The following is a 19555-nucleotide window of genomic DNA, read 5'->3' on the forward strand; positions in this document are numbered from 1 at the left end:
AACCTGGACTGAAATATCCATAAAATATTGCAAGAATCTTTGGCCTTGGAAAGTTAAATCGGACAAATTTGCCATTTTGATCTGTGGGAATTTTACTTTGAGACAAGCTGTGTGTGTGAGAGAGAAGCGAGACAGAGGGACATCTAACCAATGTAACGGTAATGAATTGGTTACAAATAACAAATTACAAAATTTGCATTTCATTTCATTTCTCAGGTTACAGTGCCGTATATCGCTTTTATCCAGTCTAGGGGGCGGGAATGTTCTCCTGATGATTTTATCGGAGAATTAATTTTCTTAGCGGAAGAGAAACCAAGCCTTGCAAACTGCGCTGCACTTCCGAGCAAAGTCCCTTTCCGCCTGAATTTGTCTGTGATCTCCCCCGTCGCCGGAACGGTTTCGCGGGCGTCCCCGTGTTTCTGTACAAAAAAGACCTGACATTTTAAGCGACTTCCGCGGCGTTTGGAGGTTGTAATTGATCGGCGGTAAATAAGATTCACAGACGTTCTTCTGTCTGCCTCTGCCAACTTTTCTGTCCGGCTGGAGTCTGAAGAAGTTTCCACCATGACGACCGGTGAGTGAAATATCTTATGTATCCCACCGCCTTCCGTGCAACACGGCCACTCAATTAGGAGTTATTTTGTAAAGAGGATGATGGAGTCGCTTGTAAATGTTAGTGAAGCAGGGTTGATCGGAAGTTGATTATTTAGTAAACGCGCCTGTTTTTTTTTTCTGTGTGTGAAAAAGCACCCTGTGTGATCTCATTTGGTAATTGATATATTTGGAGCAGGATTTTCCGAAAAAAATGCGGTGGCTCGCTTAATGAAAATGTTTATATAATATCAGCATTGCATTCAAAGTCGGAATCAACAATGGTGTGGCAAAAATCCCGTGGGCTGCTTCTTCATGGATCAGTCGACCAGTTCGCTGATGATTGCAGGAGGTTCAATTCCAGCAAATGGAAACGGACAACTGATCTGGTTTCAGAAGGGTCTCGAAGGTTCCAGATGAAGGGGTTCAACCCGAAACATCAACCGCCCTTTTGCCCCCTCAGTCGGTGCCTGACCCGCTGAGCTCCTCCAGCAACTTGTTCGTTGCATATCTTTGTGGTGCAAATACTTCCACAGCTCTGTTAGGGATATCCGGGAGTGAATTGCGTCAGTGATAAATAAGTTTGCAAGTTTGCAAGTTTGCAAGTTGTTCTACGTCAGGCAGAAAAGTATCGACGCCAAAATTAGATCAGCCATTAAACAGCAGAACAGGCTTGACTGGCCAAGTAGTCTACCGCTTCAACTTCTGATGACATGAGAAGGGTTAATTGAACAATGTAGGTATTTAAATATTCCCAAGTCTTATCTTCCATTATATATATGCTGGGATGCAATTATGCGCACATAAACAAGAGCCCTGCAAAATCTTCACTCACAATTATTTATCAGGGACAATTTTGAGCACTGGAATTATGATGGAAGCTTAAGTAGGGTTGAGTCGTTTTCTTTAAGGTAGAGGCCGCTGAGGGGGAAATTACACAAAATGCTGGATGAACTCCAGCAGGTCAAACAGCATCTTTGGAGAGGAATAATGAGTCGACGTTCATCTGACTTCACCTATCACCTTTCAGCTTCTACTCCTTCCCCTATTCCCACCAACTTATCCTGGCGTCTTCCCCCTTCTTTTCCAGTCCTGATGAAGGGGCTCAGGCTGAAACTTTGACTTTTTATTCCTCTCCATAGATGCTGCCTGAACTACTGAGCTCCTTCAGCATTTTGTGCCTGTTGCTCAAGATTTCCAGCATCTGCAGAGTCTCTTGTGTTTAAGGGGAAATTTAATTGCATTGCAAGGGCTCAGATGGGAAGAATCTATTTCTCAAAGATCAGTCACCAGAGGCCATGGAGTTAAAGTAAAATGGGAGCAGGATGGTGAGGTGTTTATTCTGCCCATAGAATGGTTTAGTCAGAGACTCCTGATCTGAAATTTTAAAATATGCTGGAACTCTCAGCAGGTCAGATGGCATTTGTGGAAAGAGAAACGGAGTTATTGTTTCATAATCATAGACGTAGAATATAGCTTTGGTCCCATCCAGTTGGTTTCAAATTGCTTTACTGCCCAGTCCTCTCTACATGCACCTGGGCCTCCATATCCCTCCCATCGATGTACCTATCCAGCCTATTTTAAATGTTGCAAATGAACCCACCATTGACACTCGATGCAGGTTCAATTCGGCATTTGCATCACCTCCTTGGGCTAGGTCAGGCCAGATAGCTTTTCATCTGTCAGATAATTTGTAACTTGTGCTATTTTGCGCTGTTGGTTTTAACTGCATAGCAATGCAACTTGTGAAGAACTAGCACCACTCTCTGAGTGAAGAAGTTCCCCTTCAGGTTTCAGTATCCCTAGTACTAGTACAGTTTGAGTATCCCTTATCCAGAAACCTTTAAAATCCTCCGACATTCAATCTTTCTTGAGTGCTGAAATTACATCACAAATGGAAAATGTCACAAGACACTGATACAAGGTCTCTGCAGATCAGACAGTTCTGAGAAGTGACCTCACATATGTAATGAATGGAAATTAAAGAAAAATAGAAAAACACGGCATAAAGCAAAAAATAAAAATTTTGATCATGTCATCAAAATCGGCATGAACATCTGCTGCTTAATGGTATGCTGATCATGAAACGAGCAAAGATCTATTACGACAAACTGGAAATTTAAGGTAATTTTGAATATTCAGCAGGCTGGTTGCTGTAGTTTAAGAAAAGGCATGCTATAAATTTTTAAAGCATCTGCTGATCTCAAAAATCTAGCACCAGAACAAGTCTACAGTGCTGATTGTTTTTGTATCTTACATTAAAACTATAAAAAAAAGTAAAATGAAAATACAGGGTACTGTAACCTTTTAATCAAAACATTGTAGGTGGGGACTGAAAACCTGCTGTTGTTTGTTGCTGTTCAACAGCTGATGCAAGTGTTCCTTACGTTGCTGTGCTGCTTTTGTTACCCTGCACCCATTATATTTTCATTGTATTAATGGTACGGAATAAGTTTTACTGTTAAGTACATATGTGTGATGAACAAGTGCAAGACAAAGACTGCTTACTGATAGCATATAAATTCAGAGTCGGAAATTATGGCAATCCCAAGCTATTTCACTGTACATTCCAAAATAGGAAAACATCCAAAACTTCCTGCCCAGGAATTTCAGATAAGGGGTACGCAACCTGTAGTATGTGCAATTCTAGTCGCTTACCAGCAGGAAAGGTATCAACGACCTTGTAAGTGTGCAGAAAAAATTTACACAGGTGTTGTCGGGGTTGATGACCTGTGTTATAGGGTAAGGTTGAGCAGATTAAGATTAATTCCCTGGAGTATAGGAGAATGAAGGGAGATTTGATAAAGGTATACAAAATCATGAGGGGTAGAGAGAGGTAAATGTAAGCAGGCTTTTACCACTGAGGTTGTTGAGACTTGAATTAGGGATCTTGATAGCAGTGTTAGTTACTTGCATACCGTGCAGGTAAATCATGCATCCAGACAAAATGTAGGGCAAAGTTTGTTTACGTGGAAGAACAATGAATATGCAATTTCCATTGTGGCCAAATGATGGTGCCAGAGGCAATTTTTTTAACTAGAACATCTAAAGATTAGCTTAATTTGTCATACGTACATCAAAACCTGTTTATATCAACACAAAGGAGAAAATCTACAGATGCTGGAAATCCGAGCAACACACACACAAAATGCTGGAGGAACTCAGCAGGCCAGGTAGCATCTGTGGAATAAAAGTACAGTCGACGTTTTGGGCCCTGCAAACCCTTCAAACAAATGTGTTGTTTGCATCTGTGGTGAACTACATATACCTGTCTGGACACTCCCCCTGCTGACTGCTCCTGTGGCTCCTCCCACAGACCTCTGTATAAAGGCGATCGAGGTCTGAGCCCGGCCTCTCAGTCTCCAGGATGTAGTATGGTGGTCACTCACTGCTTGTTCCTTCTTCCAGTCAATAAAAGCTGATATCTCGCCTTTATGTCTCAGAGTGAGTTATTGATGATGCATCAGCATCAACAACGAGCACTATCTGAGGGTGTGCTGGGGGCGGCTTGCAAGTGTTACCATGCTTCCATAACCTGCGCATTTTTGAAATGTGGGATGAAACCAGTGGACCCAGAGGAAACTCACACAGCCACAGGGAGAAGTCCTTGCAGAGAGTGCTAGGAATTGAACCCTGAACAATGGTGCTGTAAAGTGTTTTGCTAACTCTTACACTAGTGTGCTGCATTGATCTTGAATGAACGATAGCAGCCTTAATATGCATTGGAAATCCAAGGTATGTATGAGGGTCTATTCACTCGACCGTCTTGTATAAAGTCATGTTGCTCTGCCACATGAAACTAAAAGATTGTATACAACACACATAAAATGCTGGAGGAACTCAGCAGGTCAGGCAGCATTTAGAAAATGAATGAACAGTCTAAGTTTCAGGCTGGGACTCTTACTCAGGACCAGAAAGGAAGGGGTAGATGCCAGAATAAAAAGGTGGAGGTAGGGGAAGGAGGATAGCTAGAAGGTGAAAGGTCAAGCTAAGTGGATAGGAAAGATAAAGGGCTGGAGAGGAAGGGATCTGATTGGAGAGGAGAGTGGACCATAGGAGAAAGGGAAGGAGGAGGGGACCTGGGGGAGGTTATAGGCTGGTGAGAAGCTAGAGTGGGGAAAAAGAAGAGGGGAGATGGAAGGAATTTTTTCATTGGAAGGTGCAATTGATATTCATGCCATCAGGTTGGAGGCTACCCAGATGGAATATAAAGTGTTGCACGTCCACCTTGGTGGGTGACCTCATCTGGCACAAGAGTAGGCAATAGAACGACATGTTGGAACAGGAATGGGAATTGGACTTAAAATGTTTGGCCATCTGGAAGTTCTGCTTTTGGCAGGTGGAATGGAGGTGCTTGGTGAGGCAGTCCTCTCATTTACAACAGGTCTCACCAATGTAGGGGAGACCACATCGGGAGCAGCAGACACAATAGGAAACCCCAGCAGATTTGCAGGTGTAGTGTTGCTTCACCTACAAGGACTATGGGGCCTTGAATGGAAATGAGAGAGGAAGTGAAAGGGCAGGTGTGGCACTTTGGCCGCTTGTGGAGATAAGTGGCAGGAGGGAGATTAGTGTGAAGGTTGGATGTACATGAATCATGGAGGGGGAATCCCTGTGGAAAGCAGAGAGAGGGAGAGTGATAAAGATATGTTTGGTGGTAAGATCACTTTGGAGATGGTGGAAATTGCAGAGGTTGATGTGTTGATCATGGAGGCTCAAAGGTTGTAGGCAAGGAAAAGAGGAATTCTATCATTGTTAAAGTGGCAGGAAGATGGGGTGAACATGGATGTTTGGGAAATGGAGGAGATGTGAGTGAGGGCAGCGTCAATGGTGGAGGAAGGGAAACCTCGTTCTGTGAAGAAGGAGGACATCGCTGATATCCTAGAAAGGAAAGCCTCATCCTTGTACCAGATGTGGCAGAGATGAAGGAAATCTAAAGCTTCTGTGACACTTTTCTAAAGTGGTGAACCTCTGGACTTCTCTGTGCCTAAGGGTTTTGGAGGCTGGCTCATTAAAATAATTTAAAGTCAAAGTAAATACAATAAAGTTTGTGAAAAACTATACATAAACAAAGACTGATAAACAACCAGTGTGCCAAAATAAGACAAATTAGTGCAAATTGCTTATGTGTGTGTATATATATATGTAATGTAAAGTGGAGGAAGTTGTATTATTTTGAAAGAATGGGGGTTTGAGGGCTGCAGGGATCTGGTACAGAGTAGGAGTTGAGGCCTGCTGTAGATTAGCAGGCTTGAGGAATCAAGTGGCTTACTCCTGCTGCTATTTTTTCAACAATATTTTTATTGTTTTTTAAAATAAAGAGAACATAGTACAAAGGAGAATTGTGCAGTGCATAACAAAGGTATCAAATGTACAATTCACATTTATGCAAGAGATGCACCCATAGTACAAACATGCTTTGATTATTGCCCCACCTCTCCCAGTCCCCAACTCCAAGCCATCAATGTGTTGGCAAAAAGGGTTAAACAGAACCTTTGTCCCCACAGAGCTACATTGGTATAGAGAAGGTGTATTTTTCTATTACATAGGCTGTTGTATGATAACAAATTTGAGTCCGAAGAGTTTTACCAGAAAATGCTGAAGGTCAGGGATTTATATACTGAGGAAAGGGAGAGAGAATGGACCTTTAGTCTGGCTGGGAATTTTGAAAATATTCAAGAAAGGGTCCCCACACCTTTTGGAACTTCATGTCTTAAATTGAGGATTGAATAGTGGATCTTCTCAAGGTGTATTCTGGACATGATGTCCCTGAGCCACTGAGCACGGGTGGGCGGGGCAGCATCCCTCCACTTGAGCAAAGCTACATGCCTGGCCAACAGAGAGGCAAAAGACAGTGTGTGACGTTTAGTCAGATTTAGGTGCATGTCCCCCTCTCTGGAGGTGCCGAAAAGAGCAATCAAAGGGTTGGGTTCCAAATTGTGATTAAGTATTTGGGATCGAGTTTGGAAGACATCTTTCCAGTATTTTTCCAAACTAGGGCATGTTCAGTACATATGGATAAGGGAAGCCTCACCCCTTTTGCATTTGTCGCAACGGGGATTAATATCTGGGTAAGTACGAGATAATTTAGTTTTAGACACATGGGCCCTGTGTACGACCTTGAACTGTAACAGGCATTGGTGGGCACATAAAGAGGTTGAGTTAACTAATTTGAGGACTTCATCCCACACCTCATCTGACATTGAAAAATTTAAATCTTGCTCCCAGGCAGTTTTAATTTTGTCAAGCAAGGCTTCTCTCAGAGTCGCCAGCTTGTCGCAGATAATAGATATTAGACCTTTACACAATGGATTCATTCAGAGAAACAAATCAATGAAGCTTGTGTTGGGTGTCTCAGGGAAGTTTGGTATCAGAGGGCGGATAAAGTGTCTAATTTGCAAATGTCTAAAGAAATGAGTGTTGGGTAGATTAAACTTTGCAGACAGTTGTTCAAATGATGCAAAACAGTTGTCTAAAAAAAATCTTTAAAGCGTCTGATGCCCTTTCTGTACCAGTCTTGAAATGTTGAATCACGTATAGAAAGCTGGAAGAGATGATTTTGTAGAATATGACTCGAAAGAGAGAAGCCATGGAGACCACTATGCTTTCTGAACTGAGCCCACACTCTCGGGGTGTGCCTGATGACAGGATTAGCAGTTGGCTTAGGCGTACGAAAAGGGACTGCGGATCCAAGAAGTGCAGAGATGGAGATATTCTTAGTAGAGTTCAGCTCCATTGTCACCCATATTGGGCAGTCGGATTGATTATAAAAATGAGACCAAAAGGTAAGACAATGAATGTTCGCTGCCTAGTCGTATAGGTGGAAATTGGGCAGACTACTATGATTTTTAGATTTTTGAAGATGAACTTTATTCAGTCGGGGACCCTTGCTGCTGCTATTTTTTTAATGTTCTGTAAAAGAAATGTGTTATGTTTGCTGGTGACCATGCACAAGTAGTGAAAGGAATAAATTTATGGTGTCAATGAGATGACAATTAGTGGGATGCTTTGTCTAGGATGGTGGTCTTGTTGATGGAGTCACATCACACTCATCCAGGCAAGGGGAGAGTACACAACCTGACTTTGCTTTGCAGCTAGTTGAAAGGTTTTGGGGTGCCAAAAGGTCACAAGGAGAATTAACCCTCTTTAACCATAATATACAGTTCTCTGCAATAGTCTTATATAGCTGGGGTACCAAAGACTTTTGCACAGTACTGCATTTGTCAACGTGGAGTGGAGAGTGAGTTTGCAAATCTGGTGGGAGCAAACGATGTTGGGAATGGCAAGGTTGGAGCACCAGGGAAAGGGTTTGGGACAGGTGACAGAGAAGGAGTGCCAGGGTGGGGAGTGGCAAGTGTGCAGACACACCCAGCCCTGAGACAACAGGCAAGGTCATTTGATTCCAAACAATTGATTTATTAATCATTATAAAATATCTCTTTAGTGCTTCCTGCTCCCTCCCCTCTCCCTTCCCATGATTCCCCTCTCCCTGCCCTCTTCCCACTTTCAGTCCACAATAGGCACCAGGTCTATCAGAATCAGGTTTATCATTTTGCACAGTACTGTATGGCTGGATTGTATTGAGTTTCTAGCTAAATACTGACCTCCAGGAGGTCGATGGCAGGGTACTTAGTCATTGTAATTGCGCTGCTACCTCACTCTTTTTGGAAAGGTCAGTTATCACATCTACCAACAGCTTCTAGACTCTTCATTGAGCAGGGCTGGTCCCTTGGCTTCATGGTAATGGTAGAGTGAGGGATAAGTTACAGATTGGCCGAGTCCATTTTTACCTTTATTTGTGGTCTGTTTGAAATAAATCCTATTGTGTAATGGTAGCACCACCTTGCACAATGGAGGTAATGCTTGGTGAAAATAAATGGAATAATTATTACATTAGTATGTGGGTGGGTCACTTGTTTGAGTTCTGTCATGGACTGAAGTATGTATAGCAGATAGGTGGATGCGAACAAGGTCCAAAAGTCAAGTAGGTTAATGATGTTCATTCGTTCCCACCTGTCATGGACTCAGTCTTGCAGCTTACTTGGCTCATTCTTGATGATAAGCATTGAACTTCACTCAGAGTCAATGTTCCCTCTAATTTTTAGTAGTCAGTGTGCGCAAAAATCTTATGTTGTGCAAATTTTTTTCCTGTGACAAAAATATGTGCACACTGAATGCACACATGGCACAGTTTATGAAGGTTTACAAAATACTTGACATAACACTGCTGGTGGATTTATCTAACGAATGATAGATTGCACTCAAGGATTGTGATAGGTGATTCTTGATGTTGACTTAAAGATATTCTATGAATAAAATTGTTGCTAGATTACCCCTTGTTCTGTTAGCTTTTTTATCTTGGAGATCATTCCTGGATATCCATGAGAAGGAATTTGCAAATTGATTGGATTGAATGACATTTGAATTCATAGTTCAAATATTCAAAGTAAATTTTATTATCAGAGGACATGTATGTCACCACATACAACCCTGAGATTCTTTTTCCTGTGGGCATACTCAGCAAATCTATAGAATAATAACTATTACAGGATCAATGAAAGATCAGGTAGAGCATAGACGTCAACAAACTGTGCAAATGTAAATATAAATAAGTGGTAGTAAATAACAAGAGCATGAAAGAACAAGGTAAAGAATTCTTAACATGAGATTATTGGTTGTGGGAACATCTCAATAGATGAGCGTAGTTATCCCCTTTTGTTCAAGAGCCTGATGCTTGAACCTGGTGGTGTGTGTCCTGCTGCTGTTGTACCTTCTTCACACGAGTTGATGCTAAGTTGTTCGTATCATTTTATTTTTATTTTGATCAGACATTTTGGTTTAATACCACAGACCTGCTTTGTCATTGTGGTTAATAATCAACCACTTTGTTCTGGGAATGTAATCACTCAGAGGACACAGTCCAAAAAAGGATGGGAGAATTCGTTCCCTGAAGAAAAGTAGTGAACAAGGTAGGTTTTTATAACAAACAGTTTCGAGATCACCACAATTGGCACTAGATTTGATCAAGCTTGATTAGCTACCTGAATTCGGTTTGCCCAGCAGCTCTGGTGACATTTTAACACATTTTTCTTTCTTTTTCAATCTTTTTATTAAATTTCATATAAAAAAAAACAACAGATGATAATGAATAGATTACAAATTCAATAAACTTGAAATTACATTAGTAATAGGATAATAATATCCTATTAAACGTCAATCAACAAAAGGTACATAGATCAATCAAGTCTATATAAATATATATGAAAAAAAAACAAAAATAATCATCAAAAAAGAAAAAAAAATTTGAAAATATATATGAGAAAATATATATTGAAAAAAAAATACTAAACTAAACTAACATGGGCAATAATAGCACTTTATAAATATATGAAGGTGAAATATATGAACACATTTTTAAAGGCTAAATCCAGGCTTCTGGTAAGTCATTGAACTAATCGGTTTTTTTCTCTCTTAAAGACAGTGAGTGCTGTTCCAAAGAATGAGCAAAGTAATATAAATTTATTATAAAAAGTCCTGAGATTCATTTTCTTGTGGGCATACTCAATAAATCCATGGAGTAATAAGCATAACAATCAATGAAAGACTGCACCAATTTGGGAGTTCCACCAGTGTGCAAAAGACAACAAACTGTACAAATACAAAGAGAAAGAATTAATAATAATAATAATAATAAATAAGCAATAAATATTAAGAACATGAGATAGAGAGTCCATCATTTGTGGGAACATTTCAGAGGTGAGTGAAGTTGTCCCCTTTGGATCAAGAGCCTGATGGTTACTATGTTCTGAACCTGGTGGAATGAGTCTTGAGGCTCCTGTACCTCTTCCTGATGACAGCACCAAGAAGAGAGCATGTCCTTGGTGGTGGGGGTCTCTGATGATGGATGCTGCTTTCCTGTGACAGCATTTCATGTGCTCTATAGTGGGGAGAGCTTTTCCCCTGACGGACTGGGCCGCATCTGCTAGTTTTTGTAGGATTTTTTGTTCAAGGGTATTGGTGCCTTCGTATCAGGCGGCAGTGCAGACAGTCAATGTACTCTCCATACGCATCTATAGAAGTTTGTTGAAGTTTTAGATGTCATGCCAAGTCTTTGAAGACTCCTGAGTAAGTAGAGCTGCTGCTGTAATTACTTCATAATTGTACTTACGTGCCGGGCTCAGGACAGGCCCTCTGAAATAATAACACCAAAGAATTTAAATTTGCTGACTCTCTCCATCTCTGATCCACTGATGAATACTGGCTCTGATTGAATAGTCATTTCAGGAAATTTGGATAGGTATATGTCTGGGAGGGATATGGAGGACTATGGTCCAAGTGCACGTCGATGGGACTAGGCAGATTAATAGTTTGGCATTTGTGTGATATTTTGGAGCTTACATGTTTTGTTTGAATGACATATTACTCCTACTAACAGAGTTGCAATCTCTGCAATGTAGTTGTCTGCAGGTGCTGAGCACAGATTATGTATTCTAAGTGCAGAGAGTTCACACAGCTCGTGTTTAATTTTAGGACAGGCTGCAGATTCCCATTTGCTTTCTCTGCCTCTTTCCTGACTTCCCCAGTGTTACATGTCTGCCTTGCACCGTAATTCCCTTAGCTTCATTGAAGCATATTTGCTAATCGATTTCTTGGCATTTTATTTTTTAATTGTACCTTCAGAATATTGCTACAGTAGTACTCTTCAGAAGAATGTCCATTCTGAGTCGCTTCACTGCTGCTACCATCTCAGACTGTTTCTACCTTTCTGTGGTTCTGTAATTAGAACATAGAACAATGCAGCACAGTACGGGACCCTCTGCCCATGATGCTGCACTGATATTTTAGTCTACTTGAAGATCACTCTAACACTTCCCTCCTACACAGCCCATAACCCTCTATTTTTCTTTCATCCATATGCCTATCTAAGGGACTCTTAAATGTCCCTAATTATCAGCTTCTACCAGTAGCCCTGGCATTGCAATCCAGCCACCCAGCACTATCTGTGTAAAAAAAAAACACACACACCAAACAAACCAATCTGTCTCAAACATCTCCACTAAACATTCCTCCAGTCACCTTAAAAGGATGTCCTCTGGTATTATCCAGTCCCTGGCCTGGACTCATGGACATCAGGGTTCCAACCTCCAGACATGTCTACCCAGGAACTTCTACCTTCAGGCTTCAACTGGCAGACTTGCCGATATCTGAACCTCAGCAACCTCTAGGTATGGACCCCATGAATCGCCAGTCACAGGACTTTGAAATCTGGGCCTGACCTCCAGACTTGCAGACTTCTGGGCCTTAAACTTCTGACTTCGCCAAATTTTGGGTTTTGACCCCAGGACACTATCTCATTATTTTGTTCTCTTTTTTTGTACTAATTTAATTTGCTTTTATATATTATTGTGGAAAAGTCTTAAGCACATGTAAAAACATTCTGTAAAGTGGAGATGCTTTCAAAAATAATGAATAGTTTCTAAATATAAAAATAATTTACTATAAAGAGCAGTAAACAGTAAAAAAAAACACTACAGTTTGTAAATCAAAACAATATTTGTTATGACCACCCTTTGCCTTTAAAACTGAATCAGTTCTCTTGGGTACAATGTCATGTACTTTTTAAAGAAAATTGGCTGGTAGGTTGTTTCAGGCATCTTGGAGAACTTGTCATGGTTCATCTTCAGATTTTGGCTGTCTTGCTTGCTTCTGTCTATCCAGGTAATCTCAGACAGCCTCAATGATGTTGAGATCAGGGCTCTATGGAGGCCATCATCTGAAACCACATAAAAAATTTAGGGTGCTTAGGACTTTTGCACAGTACTTACTGTAAACATATTTATTGTAATTTATAGTTTTATGTATTGCACTGTACTGTTGCTGCAAAGCAACACATTTCATAACATATTTCAGGGATTATAAACCTGACTCTGGTTTAGGCGGTACCTTCCTATTGAAAAGGCTGCTGCAACAGTGTTTTCAAACTGAAACATAATGTTGGCCAAACTTTTTTGGTTCCTACCAAAAAGTTGGAGAGACTTCATTGGGAATATTGTGCACAGTTCTGGTCGCCATACTATAGGAAGGATATGATTAAGGTACACAAAGTTCAGAAAAGTATCACACTGATGTTGCTGGGTTGAGGGGCTTGAATTTCAAGGATTGCTTTTTCTGGAGTGAAATTGGTGGATGGGTGACCTTATAGACCATTTTCATTCCTATGGATTTCTACCATTAACCGAGGGATCCATGGACCCTAGGTTGGGAACTCGTAATTGAGAGGCGTATAAAATCATGATGGGCACAGTTAATGTGGATGGTCTCAGTCTTTTTCCCTGAGAGGTTTACAGTGAGAGGGGAAGGACTTGAAACCTAAGAGGCATGTGTATCTCAGAGGGTGATGGGTATATGGAATGAGTTGACAAAGGAAATGGTAGAGATAGGTACCATTACAATATTTAAAAGATAGGTTTGTGGATAGGAAAGGTTTTGAAGGATATGGACCAAATGTAGGCAAATAGGACTAGCTTATGTGGGATTCAGGATGAATTGGGCCAAATGGTCTGGTTTCTACGTTCTATAACTCTAGGAGTCTAATTATGTATCATTCACCAACCCACGCACCTAGCCACCTCAGACTGATGAGGGAGGGTGTTTAAAACATTGCCATTTTGCTCTCCACCTACACCCTGCAAGTGATGGGTGTTTTAGTGAAAACCTCCCATTAAATCAGCAAATTTTGGAACCTTAAGCATAGTACATTGTAATTAGGGAGAGCTTCTATGATGCCAAAATTCCCTGATTTGTATAATTATACCAGTACTGCAAACTAGATTTTTTTCTTCCTGAACTCTAAAGTGTCAGAGGAAAGTAATATATGAACATATGCAGTTTACAATATTAACAACATTTTTCACCTGTGACTCTCCAGAAAATTTGTGGAAAATCACACAAATCTATTAAAGGAGCAAGTTAATGTTTTGAATGCATTGGACCACAATGATTGATAATTGAGACCACTACTGCTAGCATTGGGAGCATTAACCTGTTTTTGCTTTGAATATCCACCACTGATATATGGAGTCAAGAGTTGTACAGCAGGCCCTTTGGCTCATAGAATTTATGTTGACCATCATGCTTATTTTTACTTATCTTTGTCCAGACGCCTTGTAAACTGCTGTTGTTCTTGCTTCCTCTTTCGTAGAGCATCAAGTAGGTTAAAAGGCTGGCACAACATTGTGTGCCAAATGGCCTTTACTGTGCTGTACTGTTCTATGTTCACTGTTCTAGTACAGATACCAGCTGCTCTTTGAGTACGGGGAAAAACTTTTCCAAACCCTTTAAACCTCGTCCCACTTACTTTAGATTTATTCTCTCTTGGTTTAGTCACCCCAGCCATGACTGCCATTCTGGCTCCCTATTTGATTTCCTTCTGTTGCTGCTGCTTCTTATTGGGCCCTTAGTGCTCAGTGGCATTTTGGTCATTGATCTCCTGAGTCTCCATTGTCCAAAGTCAATGGTATAGTCGGAGTCCATCAATGTTTCTGTAATCCCATTTTATCCACTGTACAGGGGATTGGCTATACAGCTTCACCAGAAGCCAGCCTTATATTTTCATCTCTCACAATGGTTATGTAGGGCTTTGAGATGTTTATACACTATTATGCTTCTCATAATTTTACACTCCTCAACAATGTCTCCTCTGAACCTCCTTTACTCCAGGAGAAGTAGACAGTCTATCTAATTGCTCCATAAAACTCATGCCCTCTAATCCAGGCAGTACACCAGTGAATTTCTCCTGCATCCTTTCCAGCTTAGTTGCATCTTTCCTGTATAAAATGGCAACCATTTTATACAGAACTGCACACTTGCTGTATGACTTCATCATCTGTCTACCTATGTTGCTATTTTAAGGGAGCTACAGTATGCATGTTCCAAGATGTTTCTACTGAACATTCTCAAGCATTGTAATTCATTGTAGATCTCCTGTACTAGCTTAATTTCCCAAAACGCATCAGGTTGTAGTTGTCTGTTAACCTGCATCAGCCATTCTCTTGCCTACTTTTCCAGTTAAAATGTATCCTGCTATGTCAGACAACCACCTTCACTGTTCACTATATGACCTATTTTGGTGTCATCTGCATATTTAGTAGCCATACAACTACATTCTCATCTAGATCATTAATATCTACGACAGAGAACCAGTGCTAATCCTTGCGGCACACCACTGGTCACGGGTCATCAACATCTAAACAACACTCCACCACTGTCTACCTCCTACCACTGAGCAAATTGTGTAGCCAATTGGCCATCTCGGCCTTGATCCCATATGATATTGCCCAAGGTCTTAATAAGGGTCTTGGGGAAGGTTTAATTGATGTAGTTCTTGGATTAGACTCTGCAATTCATGTTACATGTGTTTCTGGTTACTCCTTATTTTAATTGCTATTTTGTGCAATTTTGATCAGGGCAGACTGGCTCTGAGGGCTGTAGTCAATGAATGACACCGCTAAATTGAACTGAACATTTCTAAATTGTTTCAATGTGGTTTGATGTTTTTATGTTTTTTGCTTGTTTTTTTTTCCTGCTGTTGGCATTACTTGTTTGTTTTTTTTTGCGAGTTGGATGTTTGATGTTTTCTTTGAATGGGTTCCATGATGTTTTTGTTTCACGGCTGTCCATGGGAAGTTGGATCTCAGGGTAGGATACTGCATTCATATTTTGGTAATAAATGTACTTTGAATCTTTAAAGTCTTATTTTAATCTGTCTATACCTGTTAGAATTTTATAATTTACTGTGAGATCTTTTGTCAGTCTTCCTATCCCAGAAATGAGTCCAGTTAACCTTGACTGCATTGTCTCCTTCCTCAGAGGCTGAAACTATATACAGAACTCCCGATGGAATCTTGCCAGAGTCTTGTACAGCTGCGCCGAGCTTTCTCTGATCTCCAACCATCTTACAATGAAACATAACCCTTTCTGACAGCTTTCTGTACCCAATCACTTGATTTCTAACTTGTTGCATCTAAATGCCTGTTGTTGGAATGGCATGGGGCAACCAAATGTGTTTCTTAAGCAACAAACAATCTGCTGGAGGAATTCAGTGGGTGGAGCAGCATTTGGGGGTCGGGTGGTGGAAGGGGTGAAGGAATTGTCAACATCTCGGGTTTAAGCCCCCAGCATCTGCAGTCTCTTGTCTCCAGTTATGTTTCTTATTTCTGATATTTATTTAGGTGATCATAATGTACATCAGTGACTCTAAACATGAGTGCCTTCAAGTATTTTGTTCTCAGTATCTCTTTCTTACAATTGAGGGTCACGTATGAATAAAGACCATTTTGCTGATGTACGATAAGACATAACCCTGAGTGTGGGATTTTTTTTTACCATAACATTAACTGGTAATTACAGAAGGGAAGTGAAAACTGCTAACGTTGTATAAACATACTGTATATGATATATAACCACAGCAGTAACTGTTCAACGTAAGTGGATCATGTATCTTGCAACCCGTGTTCTTTTCAGAAATTGCTTTTGAACTTGTTCAATTACAGTACAGAAGTTGTAAGTAAACAACTTGAAGATGAACTGTTCCTTATATCAATATTTGTTCTTTGTCTCCACGGTTTTCCATATGATGGGATGAATCTATAAGACATCCTTTTACAGCAACTTTGAGGAATCTATGGAGGTGGACCCCAAAATCCCCGTTCATCCACATTGCTAAAAATCCTGCCACTAACCTTGTACCCCAACCTCAAATTCAACTTTCCAAAAGGTATCACTTCATACTTTTCTGGTTTGACCTCCATCTGCTATTCCTTAGCTCAGCTCTGTATCCTATTAATGTCCTTTTGTAATATACAACAATTTTCTGCATTATCTATACCTCCAATCTTAATATCATCTGCAAAATTATTAACCCACCCTTCTACTGCCTTGCCTAAGTCATTTACAACAAACAGCTCAAGTCCCAGAACAGATCCTTGTGGAACACCACTAGTCACGAGCCTTCAGATATTGATTAAGAAATTCAGATGTGAAAACTCATGGGTTATGGGTCTGACTACATGTTTTCTAAATGAAAGGTGGCTTTTCTGAAGACCACTGCCTGTGACTGAAATGGAATGGATACTGTTTAAAGAACACTCATACACTTAATGAATGAATTTAAAAACCTCCAAAGATTTTCTTTGGAATAGAGCTTTAGTAATGTGCTGAATATCAAAGAAACAAAACAAACAAAAAAAAAGGCTATAATGTCTTTTTGAGCTTGTTCTATTTTTTGGCAATCAACCAGAGCAGTATTAAGTACTAAACTGGAGGTGCTGTGTTTCAGTTGATGTTAAAGTAACGCCTTATTCACCCCCTCAGGTTTCAGTGCCACCATTTGCAGATCTGCAATGAGTTCCCTCCAAAGTTTAAACCAATTAATAACATAATAAAAAGTATTATCTGCCTATCATGTTGTTGTTTGCATTCAAATCAGCATTCACATTTCCTCTAGCACAAGATTGAAAGTACTCAATTGGGTTTTAAATTTAGTTTATTTCAATGTCTGGAGGCTGTGAAAGAGCAAAATAACCCTGAGCCCCTTTTGTTTTTAATGCGGCTGATTGAAGTAACTATTTGATCAATTTGTCTATATCCTGTGGATGTGGTGAATGATCTGAATCATAGTGAAGTGCCATAGGCATCACTTTACAAATACATTGGAACTGCACAAGCTTTAGGGCAGCATTTTTAACCTTGGTGCAATTGTACATTGATTCAATAGCAAAACTCTGCATTGGAAGTGGCTGGAATGTAAGTACTGTCCTTACTGATAAGACAATAAGACAAAGGAGCAGAATTGAGGCATTTGGCCCATTGAGTCTGCTCCTCCATTCCATCATGATTGATTTATTATCCCTCTCAACCCTATTGTTATCCCTTCTCCCCATAAACTTTGATACCCTTATTAATCAAGAACCGATCAACCTCCACTTTAAATATACCCAATGACTTGGCCTCCACAGCTGTCTGTGGGAATGAATTCTAAAGATTCACCACGCTGTGGCTAAAGTAATTCCTCCTCATCTCTGTTACAAAATTATGAGGGATATAGACAAGGTAAATGCAAGCAGGCTTTTTCCACTGAGGTTGGGTGAAACTAGAACTGGAGGTCATGGGTTAAGGGTGAAAGGTGAAATGTCTAAGTGGAACATGAGGGAGTATGGAGGGATCTGGTCCCGTTGCAGAACGATGGACTAGGTAGATTAATAGTTTGGCACAGGCTAGATGGGCCTGATGAGGCCACTCTCAGTGTGGAGGAGCAGCACCTCGTATTCCATCTGGGTAGCTTCCAACCTGATGGCATGAACATCGATTTCTCCTAGTTATTTTTCCCATCCACTTTCCTTCTTCTATTCCCGACTTTGGCCTCTTACTTCTTCTCAACTGCCTATCACCTCCCCCTGGTGCCTCTCCTTCATCCCTTTCTCTCATGGTCCACTCTTCTCCTATCAGATTTCTTCCTCTCCAGCCCTTGCCCACCCACCTGGCTTCACCTATCATCTTCGAGCTATCATCCTTACCCTCCCCCCACCTTTTTATTCAGCTATCTCCTCCCTTCCTTTCCAGTCCTGAAGAAGAGCCTTGACCTGAGATGTCGACTGCTTATTCATTCCCTTAGATGCTGCCTAACCTGCTGAGTTCCTTGAGCATTTTGTGTGTGTTGCTAGTAAATTTATTGTTTCAATTGACATGACAAGTGAATTGAGAAAATACGGTATTCTTATTATCCAAAAGCCAATCCCAGAAGTACTTACTGCCCGTTACGCCGCTGGCATTTAAGGCAGCAGTGAAGGTCCTTGATCCCTGGTGGTGTTTAGGGCTTCCTTCATTATGTCAGTAGCTTCCTCTTGGTTTCACTACTGCCAGTCATGCAAGTCCCAGGTGGAGACTCTGGAATACTCTTGAACCCAGATGTGAACATTGCTGTTTTAGTGACAGTTTTGTTTTACCAGTCAGGGTTATTAGCCCCGAGCCGAACCTCCGAACCCTGAAGAAAATTCCACGAGTGCATTCCACTTTATTTAATTAATATTATAAATTACTAACACAAGAGTGGACAATTCGAAATCATTGCTTGCTGTCAACAATGTGGAAATAAAGGAATCAATAACTTATAACTTTTTATAAGACAATTGCAGATTAAGACCCAATCTCATTACAACACACAAAATGCTGGTGGAACACCTTCCATTAGTCTTGACGAAGGGTCTCGGCCCGAAACATCGACAGCGCTTCTCCCTATAGATGCTGCCTGGCCTCTGTGTTCCACCAGCATTTTGTGTGTGTTGTTTGAATTTCCAGATTTCCTCGTGTTTCCCCAATCTCATTACTCTGGTTTTGCAGTCATATTAGATAAATTTAGCAGATTTATTTGTATAGGTGGAATTGTATTTACAAGTATCATGTTTCATAAAAAGCTAGGATTTTTTTTTCAAACTGTGACTTCTGTACTTATTGGCCATTACGTTGCTGAATGATGGTCCTCCATCCCTGTCTGTCCTTGGCCAAACTGCTACACACAGATATAGAAGGATTCTCTATTGCTGTTTCTGTAACAATTTATTTTGCCCATTCAGGGCTGTTAGCCTTGAGATGAACCCCCCCGAACTTGGAGGACCGGTGGACTACCCTCAGCCATGTCTGATATGAGTGACCCTACCAAAAGCCAAAGCATAAAGCCCTGACTACAGCCAACACAGCTCCCTGGGTCATTGATGCATGAAAGTCTCCAAACCATGACAAGGTTGTGGCGCTCCTGGAGGTGTGACTTCTGTAGGGGTTTAAAAACCAATCCTTGTGGAAGTTTTCACCAGGGGATGGTAGGTGGGGTTGAACAAATGATGTAAAGTCAACAAGTAATTGAAAGCTTGATGACATATTTTGAGTCAGGAAATTCGTTCAACATTATATG

The 19555-nt window shown here is 40.7% G+C and overlaps 1 protein-coding gene across 1 annotated transcript in view; it reads left to right on the top strand.

The window, feature by feature from the left end:
• Positions 1-204: 204 nt before the first annotated feature.
• Positions 205-19555, top strand: part of LOC132381023 (AMP deaminase 2-like) — a 167468-nt gene continuing 148117 nt past the window's right edge. The window contains exon 1 of the mRNA XM_059950119.1: positions 205-574. Coding sequence (XP_059806102.1) covers positions 565-574 — 10 coding nt within the window. The 5' untranslated portion in view covers positions 205-564. The remainder of the gene's footprint in view (positions 575-19555) is intronic.

The sequence above is a fragment of the Hypanus sabinus genome, chromosome 25 (assembly GCF_030144855.1).
Source record: "Hypanus sabinus isolate sHypSab1 chromosome 25, sHypSab1.hap1, whole genome shotgun sequence".
NCBI classification, from domain to species: Eukaryota; Metazoa; Chordata; class Chondrichthyes; order Myliobatiformes; family Dasyatidae; genus Hypanus; species Hypanus sabinus.